The sequence below is a fragment of the Lepus europaeus genome, chromosome 17 (genome assembly GCF_033115175.1).
Source record: "Lepus europaeus isolate LE1 chromosome 17, mLepTim1.pri, whole genome shotgun sequence".
Lineage (NCBI taxonomy): Eukaryota > Metazoa > Chordata > Mammalia > Lagomorpha > Leporidae > Lepus > Lepus europaeus.
In genome coordinates, this window is record NC_084843.1 from 61,833,302 (window position 1) to 61,857,118 (window position 23,817).

A 23,817-nucleotide genomic window follows, 5' to 3' on the forward strand; every position below is an offset into this window, starting at 1 on the left:
AATCCTTCTCTCACCTATACAACTTTATCCTCTTAATAATTCTTCCCACAGGGGCTAGCTTTGTGGCATAGAGTGTTAAGCCACCACCTGCAACACCAGCACCCCATATGGGCACTGGGTCAGGTCCCGGCTGCTCCACTTCTGATCCCTGATAATGGCCTGGGAAAGCAGCAGAAAATGGCCCAAGTGTTTGGGCCCCTGCACCCACGTGGAAGACCTAGAAGAAGCTCCTGGCTTCATCCTGTCCCACCCCTGGCCAGTGTGGCCATTTGGGGAGTAAATCAGTGGATCGAAGAACTCTGTGTGTAATTCCGCCTTTGAATAAATAAACCTTAAAAAAATTCTTCTCATAGTTTTTAACTGGCTATAAGTCTCAACGATTACTGGATAAAAATTAAAGATTCTTCAATTACTTCCCTCCAGATACTAATCTCTTTCTATTCCCTCTTCAAGTCAATTTTCTCTCAGCCTCCTCATCTGTCAACCCATTCTAATCTAGCTTTAGTGTCTCAATCACATCATCAAAATTATTGTTGGGGGCCAGTGTTATGGCATAGTAGGCTAAGCATCTGCCTGCAGTGCCAGAATCCCATATGGGTACCGATTCAAGTCCTGGCTGCTCCACGTGCTTGAGTCCCTAAACCCATGTGGGAGACCCAGATGAAGCTCCAGGCTCCTTGGAGTTGGCACTGTGGCATAGCAGGTAAAGCCACCGCCTGTAGTGCCAGCATCCCATATGAGCACCGGTTTGAGTCCCAGCTGCTTCACTTCCAGTCCAGCTCTCTGCTATGGCCTGGGACAGCAGTAGAAAATGACCCAAGGCCTTGGGCCCCTGCACCCACGTGGGAGACCCAGAAAAAGCTCCTGGCTCCTGGCTTCAGATTGGCTCAACTCCAGCAACTGAGGCCAATTGGGGAGTGAACCAACGGGTGGAAGACCGACCTCTCTCTCTCTCTGCTTCTCCTTCTCTCCCTAACTTTCAAGTAAAATAAATAAATCTTGAAGAAAAAAAGAAACTCCAGGCTCCTGGCTTTGGCCAAAGCAGCCATTTGGGGAATGAACCAGATCAGAAATCCCTCTTTCTGTCTCTCCTTTTAACTTTGCCTTTCAAGTAAATAAAATAAATCTTCAAAAAAAATTTTACCAATGCCACCCATAACCCTACTAAACTATTAAAGCTAATGACATTTTTCTAATTCTCATTGTATTTGTTCCTTCAGTAATACTGAAAAAAAATGTATTATTCATTTTACTGTTGATTTTATGATTTATTTATTCATTTTAAAGGCAGAGCAATAGAGAAAGGGAAAGAGAAAGGGAGGAAGTTTATGTGTATGGGGGGGGGGGGGGAGGGCAGTCTTTCATTGCTGGTTCACTTCCCAAATGGTTGTAATGGCTGTGGTTAGACCAGGCTGAAGCCGCCTAACAACTCCATCCAGGTCTCCCAACTGAGTGGCAGGGCTCAAGCACCTGGGTCATCATCCATTGTTTTCTCAAGCACATTAGCAGGGACCTGGACTGGAAGTAGAGCAGCTGGAACCTGAGCCACCACTACAATATAGGATACTGGCATTGTAAGTGGTGGCTTAACATGCTGTGCCACCACACCAGCCCCACTGTATGGATTTTTACAATGTCACTAGCTACTTGCTTGAATAACAAGCAACACTGTCACACTGGGTGACCACACTTCTAATACATGAGTAAGAAAGACACCTTCCAGTAAACACCTAATACTGTTTTGCTGGTTTTAGGGATTCATAATAAGTATACATAGTATAAAATTATTATTATAGCATATATAAGTATAAATAGTATTTTAAATTATCTATTACTTATTAGCATGGGCAAAATAAATCCTAAGGATAAATATATTTATGACATATTATCTTGTAGATCATTACTACAAAGTAAAGAAAAACACTCCCAAAAATAACCAACCAGAATCAAAGAAGCTTTCTCTACCACTTTTTTTTTTTTTTTTTTTGACAGAGTAGACAGTGAGAGAGAGAGACAGAGAGAAAGGTCTTCCTTTTCTGTTGGTTCACCCCCCAATGGCTGCTGCGGCCGGTGCACCGCGATGATCCGAAGCCAGGAGCCAGGTGCTTCTCCTGGTCTCCCATGTGGGTGCAGGGCCCAAGGACTTGGGCCATCTTCCACTGCACTCCCAGGCCATAGCAGAGAGCTGGACTATAAGAGGAGCGACCGGGACAGAATCCGGCGCCCCGACCGGGACTAGAATCCGGTGCGCCGGTGCTGCAAGGTGGAGGATTAGCCTAGTGAGCCACTGCGCTGGCCGTCTCTACCACTTTAAATAGATTATTACATATTTGTATACATCATTATATTACTTTAACTAGACTGAATGAGCTCACCTAACTTGTTTTTTAAGAGCATGTACCTGAATGTTTATCTTTTAAAAATTGAAGTTCAAGAGGCTGGCCTGAACCCGAGGATAAAGAGTCAGCAGGAGAAGAGCTGAAGGAGAAACTGAGGCAATGAAGTCACACGACCAGTCTGTTGGAAAGGCTGGGCTCTGGGACCCAAGCAGTCTGACTCCAGAGCCCAAGATCCTCCCCACCATGCTAACAATCATTCTGAACACAAAACACTGAATCCCAGGACACTTCCCTCGCTTGGTTCTTCTGTGCACATACCTCTTCCAATGTGGTGGTCTGTTAGCCTGTGTTTACCTTCTCTCCAAGCTGGGGGTCCAAACTTACTCCTCCAGGGTCCTCACAGCATGTCAGGGCACCCCGCATGTTTTGAGCACATTTAGGCTAGTCTGGCTCCAGAGTCTGTGATGGTAGCTATGCCCTAAACTGGGTGCTTTTTAAAAATAACTGGGACCGGCAACTGTGGCTCAGTGGGATCAGCCACTGCTGGGGAGGCCTGTCTGCTTCCCAGCCAGCTACCTGTTAATGCATCTGGGAAGCAGCACGTGATGGCTTAAGGGTTTGAGTTCCTGCCACCCATGTGGGGGACCAGGATGGAGTTCCTGGTTCCTGGCTTTGGTCTGGCCCAGTCCTGGCTATTGTGCCAACTGGCGAGTAAGCCAGCAGATAGAAAATCTGTTTCTTCTCCTCTCTGGCACTCTGCCTTTCAAATAAATAAATGTCTTAAAAACATTAAAAAATGAAAAATAACTGAAGCAAAAAAAAAAAAAAAACACCTAAAGTTCATTTCTCTGACCTAGCCAAGCTTACACAAATTTTTAGGGTTCTTTGGATTCTTTTTATTATTGTTCACTTTCTAAAAAACTTATTTGAGGCAGAGAAACAGAACTCCCATTCACCCACAATGGTTCTTGGCTGGGGCCTGAAACCAGGAGTCAGGAACAGGATCCGGATCTCCCAGGTGGATGGTAGGAACCTAATTATTTGAATCATCACCCCTGCTCCAACTGCTAGGCTAAATCCCACTCTTGTGGGATCTAGTACTGTCAAAAAGATGGTCACTAACGTAAATACAAATTTTTAAATTTTGAACTGTAAAAAATTTCCACACATATTTGGACAAAGATAATTCTATTTGCTGGAATGCTGGAACAAATTTTTGCTTCCACTGAAGTGGATATAATCATCCAGAAATTTCTCAAAATACAGATATTTGAAATTCCCTTCCTAAACTTTCAAAATACAGATGCTTCCAGAGCAAAAGGGATTCAATTAACTGAAATCAGAACACATATATTTTCTACTATTTTGCATCTGAGATGCAGTTTCCTTATAATATATCTTATATTTCAAACAAAAAACATTCGTTTATTTCACTTTCCAAGAGTTTTCAAAATTCAGGTTCTTAAAAAAGATTTATTTATTTGAAAGGCAGAGTTACAGAGAGGCAGAGACAAAAAGAGAAACAGAAGGCTTCCATCTGCTGGGTTCACTCCCCAAATGGCCACAACAGCAGGAACTGCACCAATGCAAAGCCAGGAGCCAGGAGCTTCTTCTGGGTCTCCCATGCAGGTGCAGGGGCCCAAGGACTTGGGCCATCTTCTACTGCTTTCCCAGGCATAGCAGAAAACCGGATCAGAAGAGGAGCAGCTGGGTCTCGAACTGGCACCCCTAAGGGATGCTGGTACTGCAGGCTGTAGTTTTACCTGCTATGCTATAGTGCCGTCCTCCAAAATTCAGATTTATAGTGATGGGTAAAAAATGTCTCAACATGGCTATTAAATACTCAAAATAGTAAAACCTTCTTATTTGTTAAAAGTATGTGAGTATTTAAAAAAGCTCATGGAAAATAATTTTAATACAAAAAAACCTTGAAATTCATGCATAATTTTTCATAATACACACTGTCCTTGAACTTTATGAAGACTCTGTGTATATAAAATTTTAAAAAATTTCCACAGCAAAATAACCTCATCTTTTAATTTCATTTTTCTATGAAGTACCCTCATATGCTAGATACTTTATGGGGCAAATTCCTTCATTACTCTTAAGACGTGGGGTTGGTATTACGGTGCAGCAGGTTAAGCGGTCATCTGCATCCCATTTTGTGTCCCTGCTGCTCTACTTCCAATCCAGCTTCCAGCTAATGGCCTGAGACAAGCAGCATAAGACCACTTGAGTCCTTGGGTTCCTATCTCCCACATGGGAGAACCGGATGAAGCTCCTGACTTTGGCCTATCTCAGCCCTGGCTGCTGCAGCCATGGGAGGAATGAACCAGCGACTGAAGACTTCTTTCTCTCTTTGGATCTGTGGCTTTCAAATTAAATAATATAATCTTAAAAAAAAGTTAAGACGTCTCTCTCTATATATATATATTTCATTTTTAAAAGTGTGAACACATTTTTCTTAAAAGCAATGACTAAAGTCACTATGCTATAGAATTCCTGTTTCACTATGTTGTTCACTGTTTCACTATGTAGATGTACATACACGTACATGCACACACACAGAATACTCCACTAAGACCAGATGAACTTACACTAGTGTTAGAGTCTCCTGATGCCACTGGCAAAGTGCTGGCTGCCAGTAGTATCCCATCTAGAGAGGGAGAGAGAAAGGGGAGGGAGGGAGAGGGAGGGAGGGAGGGAGAGATAGACCGACAGACAGACAGGAAGGGAGGATAGATGGATAGACAGACAGACAGAAAGAAAGATATGGATGGATAGAGAGACAGTATACTTAATATATAAAGCATCGTTGCGCCTTTCTCAAAATTCTAATAATTATAATTGTAGCTTTCCAGAGCTATAAAAGATTTAAAATAAGTTTGAAAAGTTTTAGAAATACTTAGTTTTTGAGGGAAAAACATTCATACATCACTTTTCAACACTAATTTATTTTGACTTGCTGCCAAGAGTCCAATGACTCTGTAGAATGGATATTCCTTTAAAAGATCTACAGATAGAAAATTTCTAAAATAAAGTATTCTAAAACAGTGAATTTGTGAAATTTTGTTTTATATATTTCACAGAAGTATCCAAATCTGGAGAATTTACAAATTTTATCACAGCTGAAACGTCTACAACCACGCAACAACCTCTGCTAAAATATGACAGCTTAAGTCTTTAAATTTTTTAAAAAAAATATTTATTTGAAAGGCAGAGTTATAGGCCGGTGCCATGGCTCACTTGGCTAATCCTCCACCTGTGGCACCGGCACCCCGGTTTCTAATTCCACTGGGGGCCCCGGATTCTGTCCTGGTTGCTCCTCTTCCAGTCCAGCTCTCTGCTGTGGCCTGGGAAGGCAGTGGAGGATGGCCCAAGTGCTTGGGCCCTGCACCTGCATCAGAGACCAGGAGGAAGCACCTGGCTCCTGGCTTCGGATAGGCACAGCACTGGCCGTAGCGGCATTTTGGGGGTGAACCAATGGAAGGAAGACCTTTCTCTGTCTCTCTAACTCTGCCTGTCAAAAAAAAAAAAAAAAAAGAAAGAAAGGAAGAAAGAAAGGCAGAGTTAGAAAGAGAGAGACAGAGGAAGAGGCAGAGAGAGACAGAAAAAGACAGAAAGGAGGTATCTTCCATCGGCTGACTACTCCCCAACGGCCAGGGCCAGGCCTGGCTGTAGCCTGGAATCTGGAACTCCATCCAGAAATCCCACGTGAACAGCAGGGGTCCAAGCACTCAGGCCACCTTCTGCTGCTTTCCCAGGTGCATTAGTAAGGAGGTGAATCAGAAAAGGAACAGTCAGGACTCAAACTGGTGTTCATACAGGATGACAACATCACAGGCAGCATCTTAACCTGCTATGCCACAATGCTTGCCCCCTAAGTCCTTTTATTTATTTTTTTACGGAGTTTCATTTTTATAGAGTGAATATTCTTTAATTCAATGGGAAATTAGCTTAAGCTCAACTTAAAATTAAGAGTAAATCATTGGCCAGCGCTGCAGCTCAATAGGCTAATCCTCTGCCTTGCGGCGCCGGCACCCCGGGTTCTAGTCCTGGTCGGGGCGCCGGATTCTGTCCCAGTTGCCCCTCTTCCAGGCCAGCTCTCTGCTGTGGCCTGGGAGTGCAGTGGAGGATGGCCCAGGTGCTTGGGCCCTGCACCCGCATGGGAGACCAGGAGAAGCACCTGGCTCCTGGCTTTGGATCAGCGCAGTGCGCCAGCCGCAGCGGCCATTGGAGGGTGAACCAATGGTAAAGGAAGGTAAAGGAAGACCTTTCTCTCTGTATCTCTCTCTGTCCACTCTGCCTGTCAAAAAAAAAAAAAAAAAGAATCCCGGCTGCTCCACTTCCCATCCGGCTCCCAGCCAATGCGCCTGGGAAGGCAGCAGGTGATGACCTACGTGGGAGACCCAAATGAATCGCTTAAAAAAAAAAAAAAAAAAAAAAAGTTAATCATGAGGGCTGGCGTTGTGGCATAGCGGGTAAAGTCACTCCCTGCAGTACTGGCATCCCATTTGGGAGCCAGTTCAAGTCCTGGCTGTTCCACTTCCAATCCAGCTCCCTGCTAATGTGCCTAGGAAAGCAGCGGAAGATGGCCTGCTCCTACACCCACAAGGGAGACCTGGAAGAAGCTCCTGGTTCCTAGCATTGGATCAGGCCAGCTCTGGCCACTGAAGTCATTTGGGGAGTGAACCAATGGATGGTTCTCTAACTCTGCCTTTCAAATAAATAAATCTTAAAAAACTAAAAAGTTAATCACAATGCTCAACAGTAATGTAAATGTCTCAAAAATGTCTATTTAAATTCGTTTCTGAAACTCCTTACCATTTATTAGTATTCTTTAGGGATAACTGCCCTTATGATTAAAATCAAAATTATAACAAGAAAAATAAAATAAAATCAAAATTATATCAAAGCAAATTTAAATTTTCTTTCTGTTTTTGGACGGGGTTGAGGACACTCTACCCCAAAAAGTGGCACCTTGGCATTTGAGGAAACAACAGAAGCAGAAAGGCCTCCTGAACTGACTCTTCTCTCCTGAACCAGGCCTCCAAAGAATCCTCTAACCTTCCTCTAAGGGGCAGGTGAGTGATGGCATTTGATCCGAGGGCTAAGATGTTTCTTGGGGGGCTGGCGTTGTGATATGGTGGGTTAAGTCACCGCCTTTGATGTCAGCATCCCATAGAGGTGGTGGTCGGTGTCCTGGCTGCTCCACTTCCCATCAGCTCCCTGCTTATGTGCCTGGGAAAGCAGCAGAAGATGGCCCAAGAGCTTGAGCCTCTGCACCTACATGGGTGATGGAGAAGAAACTCCTGGCTCCTGGCTTCAGCCTGGGCCACTGCAGCCATGTGAGGAGTGAACCAGCAGATTAACGATCTGTCTCTCCCTCTATCTGTAACTCTGACTTCAAATAAGTAACTAAAAGAAAGAGAAAAAGACACTGCTTGGAATGCCCACATCCCATACTGGAGTATCTGAATTTGAGTCCTGACTACTTCCCTTCAGTTTCAGCTTCCTGCCAAGGTACACCCAGAAGTTAGCAGGCAATGGTTTAATGGTTTAAGTACTTGGGTTTCTGCCACCCACATTGGAAATGGACTGAATTCTGGGCTCCTGGCTTTGGCATGGCCCAGCCCCAACTGCAACAGGCATTTGGGGAATGAACTAGTGGATGGGAGATCCCTGTCTCTTTGCCTTTCAAATAAAATAATAAATACAAATTAAAAATTAAGTATGGAACCAGTGTTGTGGTGAAGCAGATAAAGCCACTGTCTCTGCCTCTAACTCTGCCTTTCAAATAAATAAATATTTAAAAGAAAAGAAACAATTAAAAAAATTAAGTAGATCAGGGCCAGTGCTGTGGCTTAGCAGATAAAGCTGCTGCCTGCAGTGCCAGCATCCCATAAGGGTGCCAGTTCAGTCCTAGCTGCTTCACTTCCCATCCAGCTCTCTGCTATGGCCTGGGAAAGCAGAAGATGGCCCAAGTCCTTGGGTCCCTACACCCATGTGGGAGACCCGGAAGAAGCTCCTGGCTCCTGGCTTCAGATTGGCCCAGCTTTGGCCATTGTGGCCATTTGAGAAGTGAACCAGCAGATGGAAGATCTCTTTCTCTCTACTTCTCTGTAACTCTGCCTTTCAAATAAATAAAATCTTTAAATAAAAAAAAAATAAAGTAGATCATGCAGCAAGCTTTTTGCATAGAAGTTAAGACACTGGTTGGGGCAAGCACATCCTATATATGAGTGACTGGGTTCAAATCCTGGTTCCTCTGCTGATTCTAACTTCCCATGAATGTGCATCCTGGGAGGCAGCAAGTGATGGCTCAGTGTTTGGATCCTTACCACCCACTTAGGAGACCTGGACTGAGTTCTCAGTTCCAGGTTTGACTAGGCCCAGCCCCTATATGCTGGGGAGTGGACTAGTAGATGGGAACTCTCAGTCTCTCAAATAAATCAAACTTTTAAAAATGAAGTAGATCATAAAACTTTCATTCTAAAGGTACCTTCCCTATCCCTAAAGGAAAGAAACGTCCTTATTCTTGAATATACAGAGATGCCAAAAACATCTGAATGGGCCTTGCCAAGTTCCATCCAATTTACTACCATTAGTTGATAACTCCCTTTACCCGATCATACTTTCATAAGACTGTCCACTCTTATCAAACTTAGTATAAAAATATACAGTATTCCCTATTCTTTGAGTCATCATTTCTGAAGGCTTCATGTCATGTAAAACTTATATTAAATAGATTTGTATGCTTTTCTCTTATTAATCTATCTTTTGTTATAGGAGTCTTAGCCATGACCCTAATGATAGGTGAGAAAAAAATTTTCTACACCTTCTGAAACCAAGGGCCAGGTGGTGGTATATGGCAAATGCAGTTAGGAAAACAGGATATGTGTATGGTGATAAGTTTAATTTATGAATGACATATGGCTTTTCCCAAAAACAAATAAGGAAATGTTCAATAAATGCATTCTTTACAGTACTTCTGCTAGCACTTACTGCAGGAAATCTTCAAATTGTTTCTGTTTATCTCCTAAAATAGTCATTAAAATCTATTACTCCTTTGTATAATTTTTAGTTGAAAATTAATTTTTTTACAATAGTATCAAAATATTTGATTCTGTTATACTGAAAATAATAATTTCAGTAAAAACTTTTACCATTTTATCAGTGGACTCTAAATGCCATATGAACATGATCCACTCTAAAAAATACATAACAAAATATTTTTAATATTGCCAATTTTATATCATGCTTTTTCCCCCTCTGACAGATGGAGTCCCTGGAGGTGGCAGTAGAGATTTTGCCTACAGATAGACATTTAACAATGTCTAGGAACATTTTTAATTTCTATAATTGGACCAAGAGTGCTACTGGCTCAAGACAGCCCAATAATAAAGAAGATATGACTCAAAATGCTAACGGTTCTGAGTTTGAGAAACCTTGGGCTAGAGCAAAGGTAGTGAACTTTTCTTGCAAGGGCCATACGGGTATTTATAACATTATTCATGGCACATACAAAATTATCAACTTGAAAATTAGCCTGCTACAGATTTGTTGAATTTCGAGTCGCGGCCCGCAGTTGCCTTGGCAGGGCCAGTGGGCCAGACATTCCCCAACCCTGTAAGAGACACACATTTTTATACCTGGAAGTCTTTATTCATCACCTTATTTTACTCTCTAAAATAAAAATATTCATAATTGATAAAAACAATTACAATTATTTTTATATTTTAATCCAAATAAATTATTAAACAATTGTTGTCAAATACAGAAAGTAAAAATACATTAAAACATTCCTAATGAAATGGATGAGGCCTATGTTTATTATTTCTGCTACTGTTACTATGGATAAATATTACTTATTGTTAGAGTAATAGAGAAAAGAAAGAATTCAGCACAATGATATTTCTATTTTTACTTTTATAAGAGGCTGAGAAACATTCTTCACATGAAGAGATGAAAAAGGAGTTCAGTTGGAGTGTTCTTTCTATTTTATGTTCCTTCTAATTTATATACCTAAGTTACCCAATGATCTGTTTTTTGAAACTATTCTAGTGTTCTATCAGCTAATGATCACATTAGATTCTCCTTAAACATTGCTCAAAGGAATCTGAAACTGATGGTTTGCAAATGTTTTGTTGCGTAGTCATTCAAGGCATTTAACCCCTTCTTTACAGAGTCCAAAAGAGGCAATATTCTATAAACAGTCCTCGGGAACTTCTCTTACTTCAATATGAGAATACATCACTTATCAGTTAGGGTTTGGGAGACTCACCACTTTACAATCTAATAATTTACTTTGAAAAACCTCTATCAATTGACCCATAACTATTTATTAGTCCATCCTGAAAATTCAAGAACAGATATCAAATACCTAAAGCTAACAGCTTAGCTGTTAGAAAACATGAGTTTTGTGAGAATCAGATTCTCAAGAAAGAAGACAGTCCAATATGCCTGGCGCCCTCTCCGTCACTCCCTTACCTCTTAGACACTCTGTACTGTGCTGTGGTCAACTTTCCAGTCTCAGGGTCATGTACTGTAGCTCGGCTTAGCTACAAAAAAAAAAAAGAGAAAGGACAAGAACTTACTCTAGTAGCAGGCAATTTTGGGCTTTTTTGGGTTTTGTTTTGCCAAGCCACAGGTGATTGGAAGGGTTCAGATTGGTCTGGATAGTAATGGTTTCAAATCAGTAAAAAATATGTAGATAGGTGGCAATAAGACAAGCCACTTCCAAATCGAGAGAAAAACAGGCTGACAGATTTTATAGATTTATTGTCCTTTCACTTTTTTTAAACAAAAATCATTTGAAGCTGTATGTGGATGACTTATGGCACTGGGTTTCACAGGACTTTTCACAGACCTAGAAGTTTAATGTTCTTTTATGTTTAAAAAAAAAAATCGGTATTCTCTTTAAATTCAGTTTTTTAAAACTCTCATTAAGACAATTTTTTCAATCTTTCTGGAGAAGTTAAAAACTGCCAAATAATTTTTAGGAGACTGAGCTGAGAAGCATAACTCTGTTCTTTCCATCACCAATTTTTGAGTTAGCAAGTTTTTTTTTAAATAAAAAATTCTACAGATTACTCCATAATGTCAATGGTATTTTTCAATACGTAAAAACAAATGCCAGCATAATCGTCATGAAAGATGAGGTGAATCACTACAACAGTTATGAATGTAAGACAAATGCATAAGCAAACTCTATGCCTAGATTAACCAGGAAGCTTCTTTTTCTTTATTTTCCCCTTTGGCCACAAAAGGGACAAAACTGCATCAGGCCATTTCCAGGATATTTGATACTCGATCTGAAGAAAGATACCAAGTATATTAATTCTCTAAAAATAAGAAATCAATTAAAAAGTAAAAATAGAACTTCTAGTTGAAGGGAAAGACCTGTGAAACACAAAGTTTACCCATGCCTTATCCTGTTTATAAATAAGGTGGTGACTTGAGCTGGAGACTGAAAATGACCTATTTCCTTAAATGACTAATAATTCCTGTAGGATACACAAAACACTTATTAGAGGCCAAAATATGCAGCTTACACATCTCTTACCTTTTGCTAATTCTGTAATGTACCGTCTCCAAGTCTCCTGTTATTGGATTTGAAATGGTGGCTCGCCTCAGCTGTGAAGCCAACCATCAAAATAGTTGCATTACAAGACAAAAAATGAATCACATTTATCCAACCAGTCAGAATTCTGGGATTTTTTTTTTAAACAAAGGTAGATGGAAAGAGAAAGTAACTCCATACACTTCCAGTCACCTTGTGTTGAGTCTTGAAAGTCAGTTGGTTTTTCAGATTTTTGTGTTTTCTAAAAATCATTTTTGTTTAACATGAATAAAGGATCCATAAACGAAAGAGATTTGAAATCAAATTTCTTCAATGATTAGAAGATGTGAAAGTGAAGGAGAAAAAAAACTGCTTTAAACTTGGTCTACAGTTATAAGAAGAATAGCTTAATTTTTTTTAGCAATGAAACTGTAAAAGTTAATAATATTGTTTAAAATTCATTTTAAGGCCAATCTTTTCTACCTTTAAGATAACGACTCAGTAAGATATCTAGTGAAAAATCTTGGAATGAGCACACAAAGGCAGATGAAAAGAACTTATAAATGTTAAAAGCAGTAACAAAGAGATAACAGCCAAGATAATGTTCTTTTTAAAAAAATAGAATGATGATTCTGAGGTTAACAAGAGATTATGAGATTTTGTCATCTGATTTTATTGACCAAAAATAATCCAAACTGAGGAATCTCCTTTGAAGGCTGGGGCCTTCAAACTCAGATATATTAAGACCTGATCTCCAGTGTAGAATGAATTCTAACTGAATATTCTACCAACATCTGTGGTTGACAGGCTTACTGACCACAAATAAAGAATCAAAGTAAGAATTCAAATGAGAATCAGTATTGTGTATCTGTGTGTAGCATCCAGCTTGGCAACAGATTTATAAAAATCCATATTGGACAACACTCTGACATATTAGAGCAGTCTTATGCATTATTTGTAATCTTTCTTTGGGAAAACACAAAGTGTTTGTTAAAAATTTGGTAAAGTAATAAAACTTGAAAAATTCTAAGCTTATTTTATAGCATCAATATACAGATAATTCAAACTTTTATGATGTAACAAGGGTTAGCAAACTCACAGGCTAAGTTCAGCTGTCATCTGTTCTTAGAAATAAAATTTACTGGAATACAGCCACACTCATTAATATACATATTTTCTTTGGTAGATTTTGCACTACAATGTCAGAGCTGAGTAGCTATGATAGAGACCATATGGCCTACAAGCCTAAAAAGTATTTAATAACTTGACTGTTACAGAAAAAAAATTTGTTAACCCTAGTGCAGTGAAGAAAACAAAACTCTGCCTAGCATTCATTTCACAATGTCATTGTGAAAGTGATGGCATTTTGTATTTTAGTATCAGTGAGAACAAATATGTTTTAATAACAAGCTGATGGGGAAAAAAGGCAAGAGCATTAAAGACAGTCTTTCCCACATTCTCCCAAGTTTACAGTATTGAGTCTAACCTACACAAGATTAATTTACTTATTAGGATGAAAAGAAAAAACTATGATGTCACCATTTCAAATTAGTATGATGCCCATACTAATTATATCTTTCTAGTAGTAATGTGCCTAAAAGAGAATACTTCAAGTATTCTTTTAGATAAAAATATAGAAAATATGAAAAAGGTGAGTTTTCAGAGGTCTCTGAAATTAAAACTCAAAAATATATAGAAGTCTTTCAGGAAGATGATAAAACACAAAATTGCCAAGTGTGAATAAAAATCTCATCCATGATTTTCATAATTCAGTTCTTAAAACTCAGTTGGAAGAAATGTTTCTTATGTTGGCAACAAACTGAGCAAAACTGGCATAATTAGACTGTAGTTAACAACTGCAGTATCTGGGGTGTTTCTGCCATATCAACTATCATCTCTTATTTTACAAAGAAAAAAATGGATTCACAGGTATAGTAAATTGAGAGGAGAAAAAAGAAAAAAAATTATTTACCCTTGGTTTTGCTAGATCTTTGACAATTTCAATTTCTGCATCAGAAATAATATCATGGAAGCGAATAATACGAGGCTTGTCCCACTCATCCTCCTGCTTTGCTGGAGCCAGAATGAATTTAGGATTCCGATTTCCATCGTGGTAGCGGCAAAAGAGTTTTTTCTGTCTCCGAGGAGTCTAAAAATAGAATATGATAAGCAATAAGCATGTTACAGCATTAATATTTTAAATACCTATTCCTGTGCAAATAAGAAATAATTATATTTGCATCTACACAGAGTAATTCTGCAATTAAACATGAAAGAAACAGTCCTCTGCAAATATTTTCTACCCAACAGTACCTTTGGGGTTTTAAAATTGTTATTACTGGGGCTGGCGCTGTGGCACAGCAGGTTAAAGCCCTGGCCTGAGGCGCCAGCATCCCATATGGGCGCCGGTTCTATTCCTGGCTGCTCCTCTTTTGATACAGCTCCCTGCCATGGCCTGGGAAAGCAGAAGATGGCTCAAGTCCTTGGGCCCCTGCACCTGCATGGGAGACCCGGAAGAAGCTCCTGGCTTCAGATTGGTGCAGCTCCGGCCGTTGCGGCCATCTGGGGAGTGAACCAGCGGATGGAAGACCTCTCTCTCTGTCTCTACCTCTCTCTGTAACTCTTTCAAATAAATAAAATAAAAAAAGAATTTATAAAAAACATAGGCCGGCGCCGCGACTCACTAGGCTAATCTTCCGCCTGCAGCGCCAGCACCCCAGGGTTCTAGTCCTGGTTGGGGCGCCGGATTCTGTTCCAGTTGCTCCTCTTCCAGTCCAGCTCTCTGTTATGGCCCGGGAAGGCAGTGGAGGTTGGCCCAGGTGCTTGGGTCCTGCACCCGCATGGGAAACCAGGAGGAGGCACTTGGCTCCTGGCTTTGGATCAGCGCAGCGCGCTGGTTGTAGTAGCCATTTGGGGGGTGAACCAACGGAAGGAAGACCTTTCTCTCTGTCCCTCCCTCCCTCTCTCTCTCTAACTCTGCCTGTCAAAAAATAAAAATTAAAAAAAAAAAAATTGTTATGGCCGGCGCTGTGGCTTAACAGGCTAATCCTCCGCCTTGAAGCGCCAGCACGCTGGGTTCTAGTCCCGGTCGGGGCGCCGGATTCTGTCCCGGTTGTACCTCTTCCAGGCCAGCTCTCTGCTATGGCCCAGGAGGGCAGTGGAGGATGGCCCAAGTCCTTGGGCCCTGCACCCGCATGGGAGACCAGGAGAAGCACCTGGCTCCTGGCTTCGGATCAGAGCGATGCGCCGTCCGTAGCGGCCATTGGAGGGTGAACCAACGGCAAAAAGGAAGACCTTTCTCTCTGTCTCTCTCTCTCACTATCCACTCTCCCTGTCCAAAAAAAAACATTGTTATTACTGATTATTTTCTAGGGGCGGGCTGAACCTTAAATAAGATAAAAAGCAGGTTTCTATTTTAGGCCTTTTCTCATCAAAATAAAGTTCAAGTGATATAAATATAACAAAACATTCATGGAAATATGACATGAATGCTCAGCATTGCTGCCCCAACGTCACAAAGTAAATGGGAAGCAGCCAGAAAAGGTAATCATTTTTAGCAGGAAAACAACAAAACCAGGTTTTGTCTCATAGTTAAATGCTTTTAGCAAAAAAAAGAGGGGGGGGCGTGAGGGAATTTTTAAAAGCAAAAGACTAAACAACTTTGAAGAATTATCAAAGAAATCATGTGCTTTTATTGGGGGTATAACAAAAGAAATGAATGTTGCCTTTAATCATCTAGGAACTGTATCAATAAAACATGTTATTTCACTACTGAGCCTTCTTGATTAAATAAGTATGTCATATGAATCAGTAGTACAATTATTTTGTTTTAATTATTAAATAATATACTAAAACAAATAATGATTCAAGTTTATTCTCAATGCCCTTTATTTACCTAGAGTTAAATTCAAGGCCTTAACAAGACTTTTATATAATGATGAGATAAATTTAATTATCCTGAAAAAAGGATGGTCCTTCGACCATGTGCAGCATTGACATATGTATCACCTCAACAAACTGGTAAACTGACTCCTGTTTTGTACTTATAGTTCTATTCTACTCTCTTCATGAGCTACCAAGGGTAGTAAAAATATTCCTTATTGGAAATTTAAACACTAAATAGGTATTTGATGGTATTACGGAACTACTAGGAATTTTTTTAGGTGTGACAATGGTACTATGTATCTTTTAAAGATAAAGCCTTGAAGTAACCAGACTAGGGCCAACACTGTGACACAGCACTGCCTGCAATGCCAGCACCCCAAAATGGGCACCTATTCAAGCAGCGGCTGCTCCACTTACGATCCAGCTCCCTGCTAATGTGTCTGCGAAAGCAGTGAAAGATGGCCCAAGTGGTTGGTTGGGCCCCTAAACCCATATGAAAAATCCAGAAGAAGGTCAGGCTTCCTCATTCTGCCTAACACAGCTTGGCTGTTACAGCCATTTGGGGAGTGAACCAGCAGTTGGAAGAGCTCTGTCTCTCCCTATCTATAACTCTGCCTTTCAAATAAATAAAAAATAAGTCTAAAGAAGATACAGATTAAAACATTTAGAAATGAAGGGATAAAAAATATTTAGTCTAACGAAGTATTACTATCTGGTATTTACTTATTAGCTCACAAAGTAAAATTAAGCATATCCTCATAGGACTCCATAGAACTAGCTAATGGAAGTTCAACCCAGGGTCAGGCACTGTGGTACAGAAGGTTAAGACACCACTTGGAATGCCCATATACCATATATCAGAATGCTGGCTGGAAGTCCGGCTACTCTACTTCCGATCCAGCTTCCTGCTAATGTACCTGAGAAGACAATGGGTCACGGACCAAGCACTTGGTCACCACCATTCACACAAGAGACCCGGAATGAGTTCTGGGATCCTGGCTTTGGCCTGGCCAAGCCATGGCTGTTGTGGGCTTCTGGGGAGTCAAACAGTACATAAAAATCTCCTCCTTTCCCTGTTACTAAGCCTTTCAAATAAATGAATACATCTTCACAAAGCCATTCAACATAGACATGATAGACTTGCTTTTAATAGTAAGGCTGTCAATAGTCATCAACATCAAAATGTAGATTACCTTGAGTTTGTTAGTAGAGAAAAATGTAAACAATTTTTTCAAATGTTAACACAATTTAAGTATTTAACTCCAAAAATCCACTAACTCCTTTTATGTACACCCACATTTTTTTTTCACCCACATTCAAATAAATACTAATACCATATGATATTCCTTGAAAAACAAGTCCCATGATAAAGTAATACTGGGAAACAATGCACATCATATCATTATCATAAAAAGGCTCTGAGAAGCCCTGGGGTTAAACAAGAACCTACAGTCAACTGTGTCAATCAAATGTTCCTCAGACGTGAAACTTTTTGATTTTGGCCTATCATCTACTAAGATCCTGGAGAACTGGCATGCCGAGTTATAAATGTAAGTATAAATCTTTAATAAACAGAGTTATTTATATGGATATATTTTTGTCTTTTAAAGAATAAATATGAATGTCAAAATCTGTTGAAAGTCTTTTTGCATGCTGAGTGTTTCTTAAATAGACTAAAACATTTCAATAAATAATCTTTTAAGATTAACTAGGAACAAAACCACAAAACTGATAATACAGACTAATCCATTACATCACATGAGTTACAACAGTATATTATTTCTACTTAAGATAGAAATGAGGGCATACCTTAATATTTTATGTAGTCAGTCTGATTTTTATCAACAAATCTTAAATATAAAGAATCCTTGTTCTCTCTCGAACTATACATAAACAAATACACACACATTCATACACACACAATTGGCTTTTCCACTTTACCATTTTGATACCCTCCCCACGGCACAGCATTTCGTACTTCTGTCTCTCTGGTAGGTAATCCACAGCAACCCCTTTTCTCCTCGGTGTGGTTTTCTGATCAGATTGGCCATCTGAAGCAGACTTATTGGCATCTTTTTCTTTAGCCATTATATACTCAAAATATTTTAAGTTACCATTAGCTCTCTGATGTTCAGGATCTATTTGCAGAGAAAGAAAGCATGTCCATGGGTAAGTGTACAGTTGTTCAAGAATCAGAATATAGTAATATAAAAATAGGAAACCACAGAATTTATCTTCTAAACCAGGATGCTTCTGAGAATGAAATGGGTCACTAACAAAAATTACTATATCAGAGCAATAGGTGTAAACTAGTATTGTCCCAAGTAAATCAGGACATATAGTCACTCTTTATAAAAACAGTTTGGGAGACAAAAACAGCTATTTATTTCAAGGTAGCAATTACTGCTTCTATTTGGAGAACTTACTAATCAGCCAAGGGAATTATATTCAATTTGATGTCAAATGAATTTTAAAATCTTACTCATCCTACCTATTTTAAGCAATGGAAAAGATTTTTGGAGACTTAGAAGTAATCACCATAGAGAAGACAGGACATAGACATTGCAAAAGCAACCTTTACCACAGATACACTGTCAATGCAGAACAGAGACTACAGAATTCTGGAGGCTAAGGGGATTTCAGTGCCACATTTCTAAGTAAGGAAAAGAGAAACTAAGACATAAGCCAGAATCCATAATGGCCTCTGGATTACTAGTCACCTACCTTTGAGTAGGGGGAAAGAGGACAATGCCACAAACCACCACCACCACCACCCCCCACCCCCCACACGGCCGAACATACACAGAGACATCACCTGTGAGAGTAACTGGAGTGTTTAGGAAATCTATTCCTAGATGGTAAAATTTTTGTTGTTCTTCAGAAACTCTAACAACGTATGTTATGATATACAATATAAGCCTAACTTTAAAAAGAAAGGGAAATGTGTGTTGTAGGGAGGGAGCATATACAATAAAAGAAACAAAAATTTGTGGGTAGCTTGGGGTGACTAGCTTATGGATGACTCTGACGTTTCTTTCTGTCTCAATTTTTTACAAAGAATGAAAGCTATATTTTTAAATCAGGAGGAAAGATCACTAGAAAACAAAAGAAAAAAAGTTATTGAACTGATATTTCTATTTATTAATTCACCCAAGCAATAGCCCAATTATCAAAAGTTTCCCTGCAGATGAGTAATCTTTTGAGCTGTTTGACTCATCTAACATACATATATTTTCCTATATATAAAAATAATTACTTTTTTAAAAAAAGTTTCACCATATACTAAAGATAGCCTGAATTTATTATTGTATAAATATTGGACTCCATATCCAGAGTTTATAGTTTAGTAGATCTTAGGCAGAGATCAGGAATTTCCACCTATAACAATCTATGTAATTCTGATGCCTGTGGTCCCTAGACCATACTTAAACACTCTATCTCCATTTAAAGTACTAACAGCAAAATTCTCATTACATATCACATTTTTCTGGCATTTAAATACAGCAATGAAATATATTTTCATTCCATTTGTTTCAGATCACTTATTTTTTAATATTAAATGTAATAAACCAAAAAAATCCTTCAAAGGAAACTTCTTAACATTTACTATGGTAATATGGTAAGTAAATAAGTGAACATTTTTTACTTAATAAGCTAGATTAGATCTAATTTTAAAATTCCTGGAGAACATGGAATGGAGAAACACAGGCACTATTATAGTGAGAAACTCGGTTACCATTTACTTTGAATAATAATCAAGAAGATAAAGCATGTCTGACAGTAATGCTCATAAAAAGTACCAAAGATGGATGGATGGATAAGCTAGACAGATAATATATATCCCTCCCAATATAAGTATAACCTTAAATTCAGCCCAGATAACATACCTAGTTCAAGGAGCTTCTTTGTGAGCAAAAGTGCCTTATCCAGATCTCCTTGCTGGTACACTGCATAGCTCAAATAATCTAGAACAGAAACTTTATCTATGGTAGAAATCTCGCCTTCTTCCAGCTGCCTTAGTGCTTGTTCCATCCATAGTTCTGTGTGGTAATAATCTGCTTCTGTATAGGCCACTTTGCCTAACTCAAAACAGTCCTCAGCTGTTAGAAAAGATTTGTGTTTTACACCTATCAAAAGAAAATACAGAGAACGTTAGAAATCTTACAAGTACTCTATATTTATTTATTCAGCTTTCATATTGCTTTTCACTTTCATCTGAACTTCACAACAATCCTCTGAGGAAGAAAAAGCAAAACCCATCCTAACTTTATAAACAAAGACACAATCTACAAAGTAATGCAGCTTGACAAGAACCTCATAGCTGGAAATACAGGACATGGAACCTGGAGACCCCAAGACTTACATTATCAGCCATTATACCAAAAGGAAACATCAATGAACTAGAAAAAAGCTATTTTCTACCACAGCAGGAGTTACCATATAAGATCTATCTATCTTACTCCTAACCAACAACTTGGATAATAGATGATTATAAAGGAAAACAGAAAAACTTGACAACCAGTGTCTTTTTCTTTCTCTCCTTCTTTCTAAGGAAGAGGAAGGGGTGCGAAGAGAGGGAGAGAGGGTGAAAGGGAAGAGAGATCTTCCATCTGCTGGTTCACTCCCCAGATAGTCACTGGCCAGGGCTGGGCCAAGCCAAAGCCAGGAGCCAAGAGCTTCTTCCAGGTCTCCCACATGGGTACACGGGCCCAAGGACTTGGGCCATTTACCTGCTATGCCACAGCACCAGCCCCAATCAGTGTTTTTCTTAATGCCTTCTTTCCCCTCCTTCGATCTTTAAATGGCTTTTATGATACATAATTTGAATACCATAAAGTTTACCCATTTAAAGATCACAATAGTTCTTAGTATATTAGAGGGCTTCAAAGGGGTAGGCATTTGGCATCGCAGTGACGCCAGCATCCCACCTCAGGGTACCTGGGTTCAAATCCAGAATCTGCTCCATGCTCAATTTCAGATTCCTGCTAACGAGCACCCTGGGAAGTAGCAGCGGTGGTTCAAATGGTTAGGTCCCTGCCACCCACATAGAAGACCTGGAATGAGAGTCCGGCTCCTCTCTTTGGCCTGGTCCTGCCTCAGCTATTACAGGCATTTGGGGACTAAACCAGTGGGTGGGAGATCTCTCTGCCTTTCAAATAAAAAATAAGTAAGTTGTGAAACTTCAGGGAAAATGGATTAAAAGATACTGTGAATTTTCCATTGAAAGTGCTCTCATATTTATAAAGTTGTGCAACTAACACCATAATCTAATTTTACATTTTCATCATCCCAAAAAGAAAGCCTGAAGGCTTTTTAGCAATCATTACCCCGTAAGTCCTCCACCCCAAACCAGCTGCAGACAACCACTAATTTACTTCCTGTCTCTATAGATTTGCCTATTCTGGATATTTAATGTAGGTGGAATCATACAATACATGGTCTTCTGTGACCACTTTTATTCTGCATGTTTTCAAGGATCATCCATATAACTGCATCTTTTTAACTGCCAGATATTTTTCCAGTGTATGGACACACTTTATCAGCTGATGGAATTTAGGTTGTTTCCTTTATTTTTAAGTTATAACGCTACTATAAATATTTGCATACAAGTTTTTGAGCAGACATATGTTTTGAGTACTTATGTAGCATGGAACTCCTGGGTCCCTGATAACTTAATGCTCAACACTGTAAGGCACTAACAAATTACCTTCCAAAGTGGCCACTCCATTTTACATTCCTATCAGCAATGTATGAAATTCCAATTTCTCCACAATCTTGCCAGCACTTGTTACTGTCCCTTTTTTAAAAAGTGACTTTTAAAATAATTAATTTGTAAGACAGACAGCATTCACTCTCATCTGCTGATATATTCCCAAATGCCAGGCCAAAACCACGAGCTGGGAACACAATCCAGGTATCCCATGTGTGTGGCAGAAACCCAAATACCTGAACCATCACCTGCTTCCTCCCATGCTGTGCATTAGTAAGAAAACAGCATCTGGAGCAGAGTCAGGATTTGAACCCAGGCACTCCAATATGCGATGTAAGCATCCTAACCAGTCAGTGTCTCACTCGTTGGGCCAAGCACTCACCACTCAACCCTGCCCTTTTTTATTATGGACATTTTGTGAGTGTGAAATGATATTTCATTGTGCCTTTGATTTGAATTTCCCTAATGTCTAAAGAAGCTGAGCATTTTCTCATACTTTCCGTTTGTATATCTTTTTTTTTTTTTTTTTTAAGGGAAAGGGTTTATTGGGGAACACCCTACAGACCAGAGTGAAGAGGCAGCGAAGGAAAAAGCAGACTATAAGAGAGAGAGGAGGAAGAGAGGAGACTAGAAAGCAGAACCAAGAGAGCATAGGAGAGAAGGGCCAAGAGGGCACGTGTTCAGGAACAGGCCCTTTTAAAACTTCACCTGAGGGCGGGCAGGGAAGCAGGAGCAGCGAATCCCATTAGGATGGGGGTAGAGCCTGGCTCAGGTAGCTAGGCCATGCGGGGCCCCTGGCTAAAACTGCGCCAGTTTCCTAACATTCCCCCCTTTTGTTTTTTAGAAAGCAGGAGTTGTATGGGGTTACATTAGTCCCAAAAGTCCAGGAGGGGTAGAGGGACGATGATGTCTTTAGAGCTACTTCCTGCTGACATGGGGTGATGAGGCACTCTTTGCTGGCATAGGGCGATGTTTCAAGCCGCTGTCTCCTGGTTGGGGAGTATATTCTCGTAGCAGCATTTGTTTGACCACCTGGTTGCTGAAGGCCTTCGTTTGTTGCACTAAAACCTGCTGTAAACACTTAGACACTGTAGTATAAAAGACAGGGTGAGAATAGTAACCAATGACCCTAAGAGTAGCATTAACCAGGTAATAAGAGGATTTTATAGAGGAGAGGAAATGGGGGGGGGGGGGTGTCTCTGGACCCTTATGGGGACAGGATGTGCTTTAAGCTGATTCCAGCCAAGACTGGGAGAAAAGCCACTTAACTTTTGCAGGTAGCGGGGTTTGTAGAGAAATTGTGGACAATCATACAATATTAAGTGGAGGAGAGGACCATCAGTACACACAGGTTGGGAGTAGAGCCATTGGTGGTAGAGTAGAGGTTATGGTTACAAAGGAATAGGGCTCAAGTGGGCTAGATACAGAGGACAGAGTTGCTAGAGAACCTAAGAAAGGTGCTGTCTAAGCTACAAGTAAGTTTTCTGATTGAGAGGCAAATAGAACCTGACAGAAGGGGCTTGATAATCTGGTGGGCTTTAGAGCCTTGTAAATTATGAGGCTCAGACTCATCTATCTCTTCATATAGCCTACATCCTAAGGGAGGTGTGAACCTCCTAGGGGAAGGCACCCTGTTCACTTCCATTACCTAGCTGGCCTTGGAGGAGAGCTGGCCAGGTAAAGGCAGGTGGCATCTCTAACAGGAAATTTACAGTTCTGCCTGCAATGTTACTGACCCTGGTTGGCTGTCTCCTCAGCTGCAGTGGTTACTTTGGAAGCTGGGCTGAGTGAAGGGCTTTTCAGCTTAGAGCCAATAAGATCAGTGGCTCAGACGACGTCCTTTGACTCCAGGGCAGGTCCATTTCCAGTGATCCAACTCTTGGCTGGCAGAGCTGCCAGGGCTCTTCACAAGCTGACTTCTGCTGAAGCCCAGGCTTGCCACATTTTTTGAAAGCCACTGCAGTGGACTGGCCTGCTGGGTCTCCTTGAGGGCAGATCACAGTACAGAGCAGCCTTTAAAAGGCCTGCCACCTATCTCTACATTTCTGATGCCTAGCTTTTTTCCTCCTGGTTTTTGTTAAAGCAGAGCAGAGGATGCAAGTCAAGGGGGTGCTCAAGTCCCATCTCTAATCTTCGGTGGCCTAAACTACAAGTCTCTAGTTACAGGCATGATCTGATAGTGGTTTATGTTGAGGCAGATGATGCCCCGTCAGGAAAGCTATGTCCTTACTTTTAAACTTTCTCTCCCTTTGGTCTAAAAGGGAAGTTTTTTCTATTTACTGTTTACCTCGCTGATGGCAAAGTAAATCTAGCTATGAAAT

At 40.2% G+C, this 23,817-nt stretch overlaps 1 protein-coding gene across 2 annotated transcripts in view; it reads right to left on the reverse strand.

The window, feature by feature from the left end:
• Nucleotides 1-23,817, reverse strand: part of P4HA1 (prolyl 4-hydroxylase subunit alpha 1) — a 105,975-nt gene that overhangs the window by 32,690 nt on the left and 49,468 nt on the right. The window contains exons 6-9 of one of the 2 annotated variants that reach the window (XM_062215068.1): nucleotides 19,674-19,913; nucleotides 17,728-17,924; nucleotides 13,874-14,050; nucleotides 10,830-10,900 (exon numbers count right to left, since the gene is read on the reverse strand). In XM_062215068.1, the coding sequence (XP_062071052.1) occupies nucleotides 10,830-10,900; nucleotides 13,874-14,050; nucleotides 17,728-17,924; nucleotides 19,674-19,913 (685 nt within the window). Of the gene's footprint in view, nucleotides 1-10,829; nucleotides 10,901-11,904; nucleotides 11,976-13,873; nucleotides 14,051-17,727; nucleotides 17,925-19,673; nucleotides 19,914-23,817 lie in introns of both variants that reach the window. The other variant, XM_062215067.1, reaches the window with a different exon arrangement.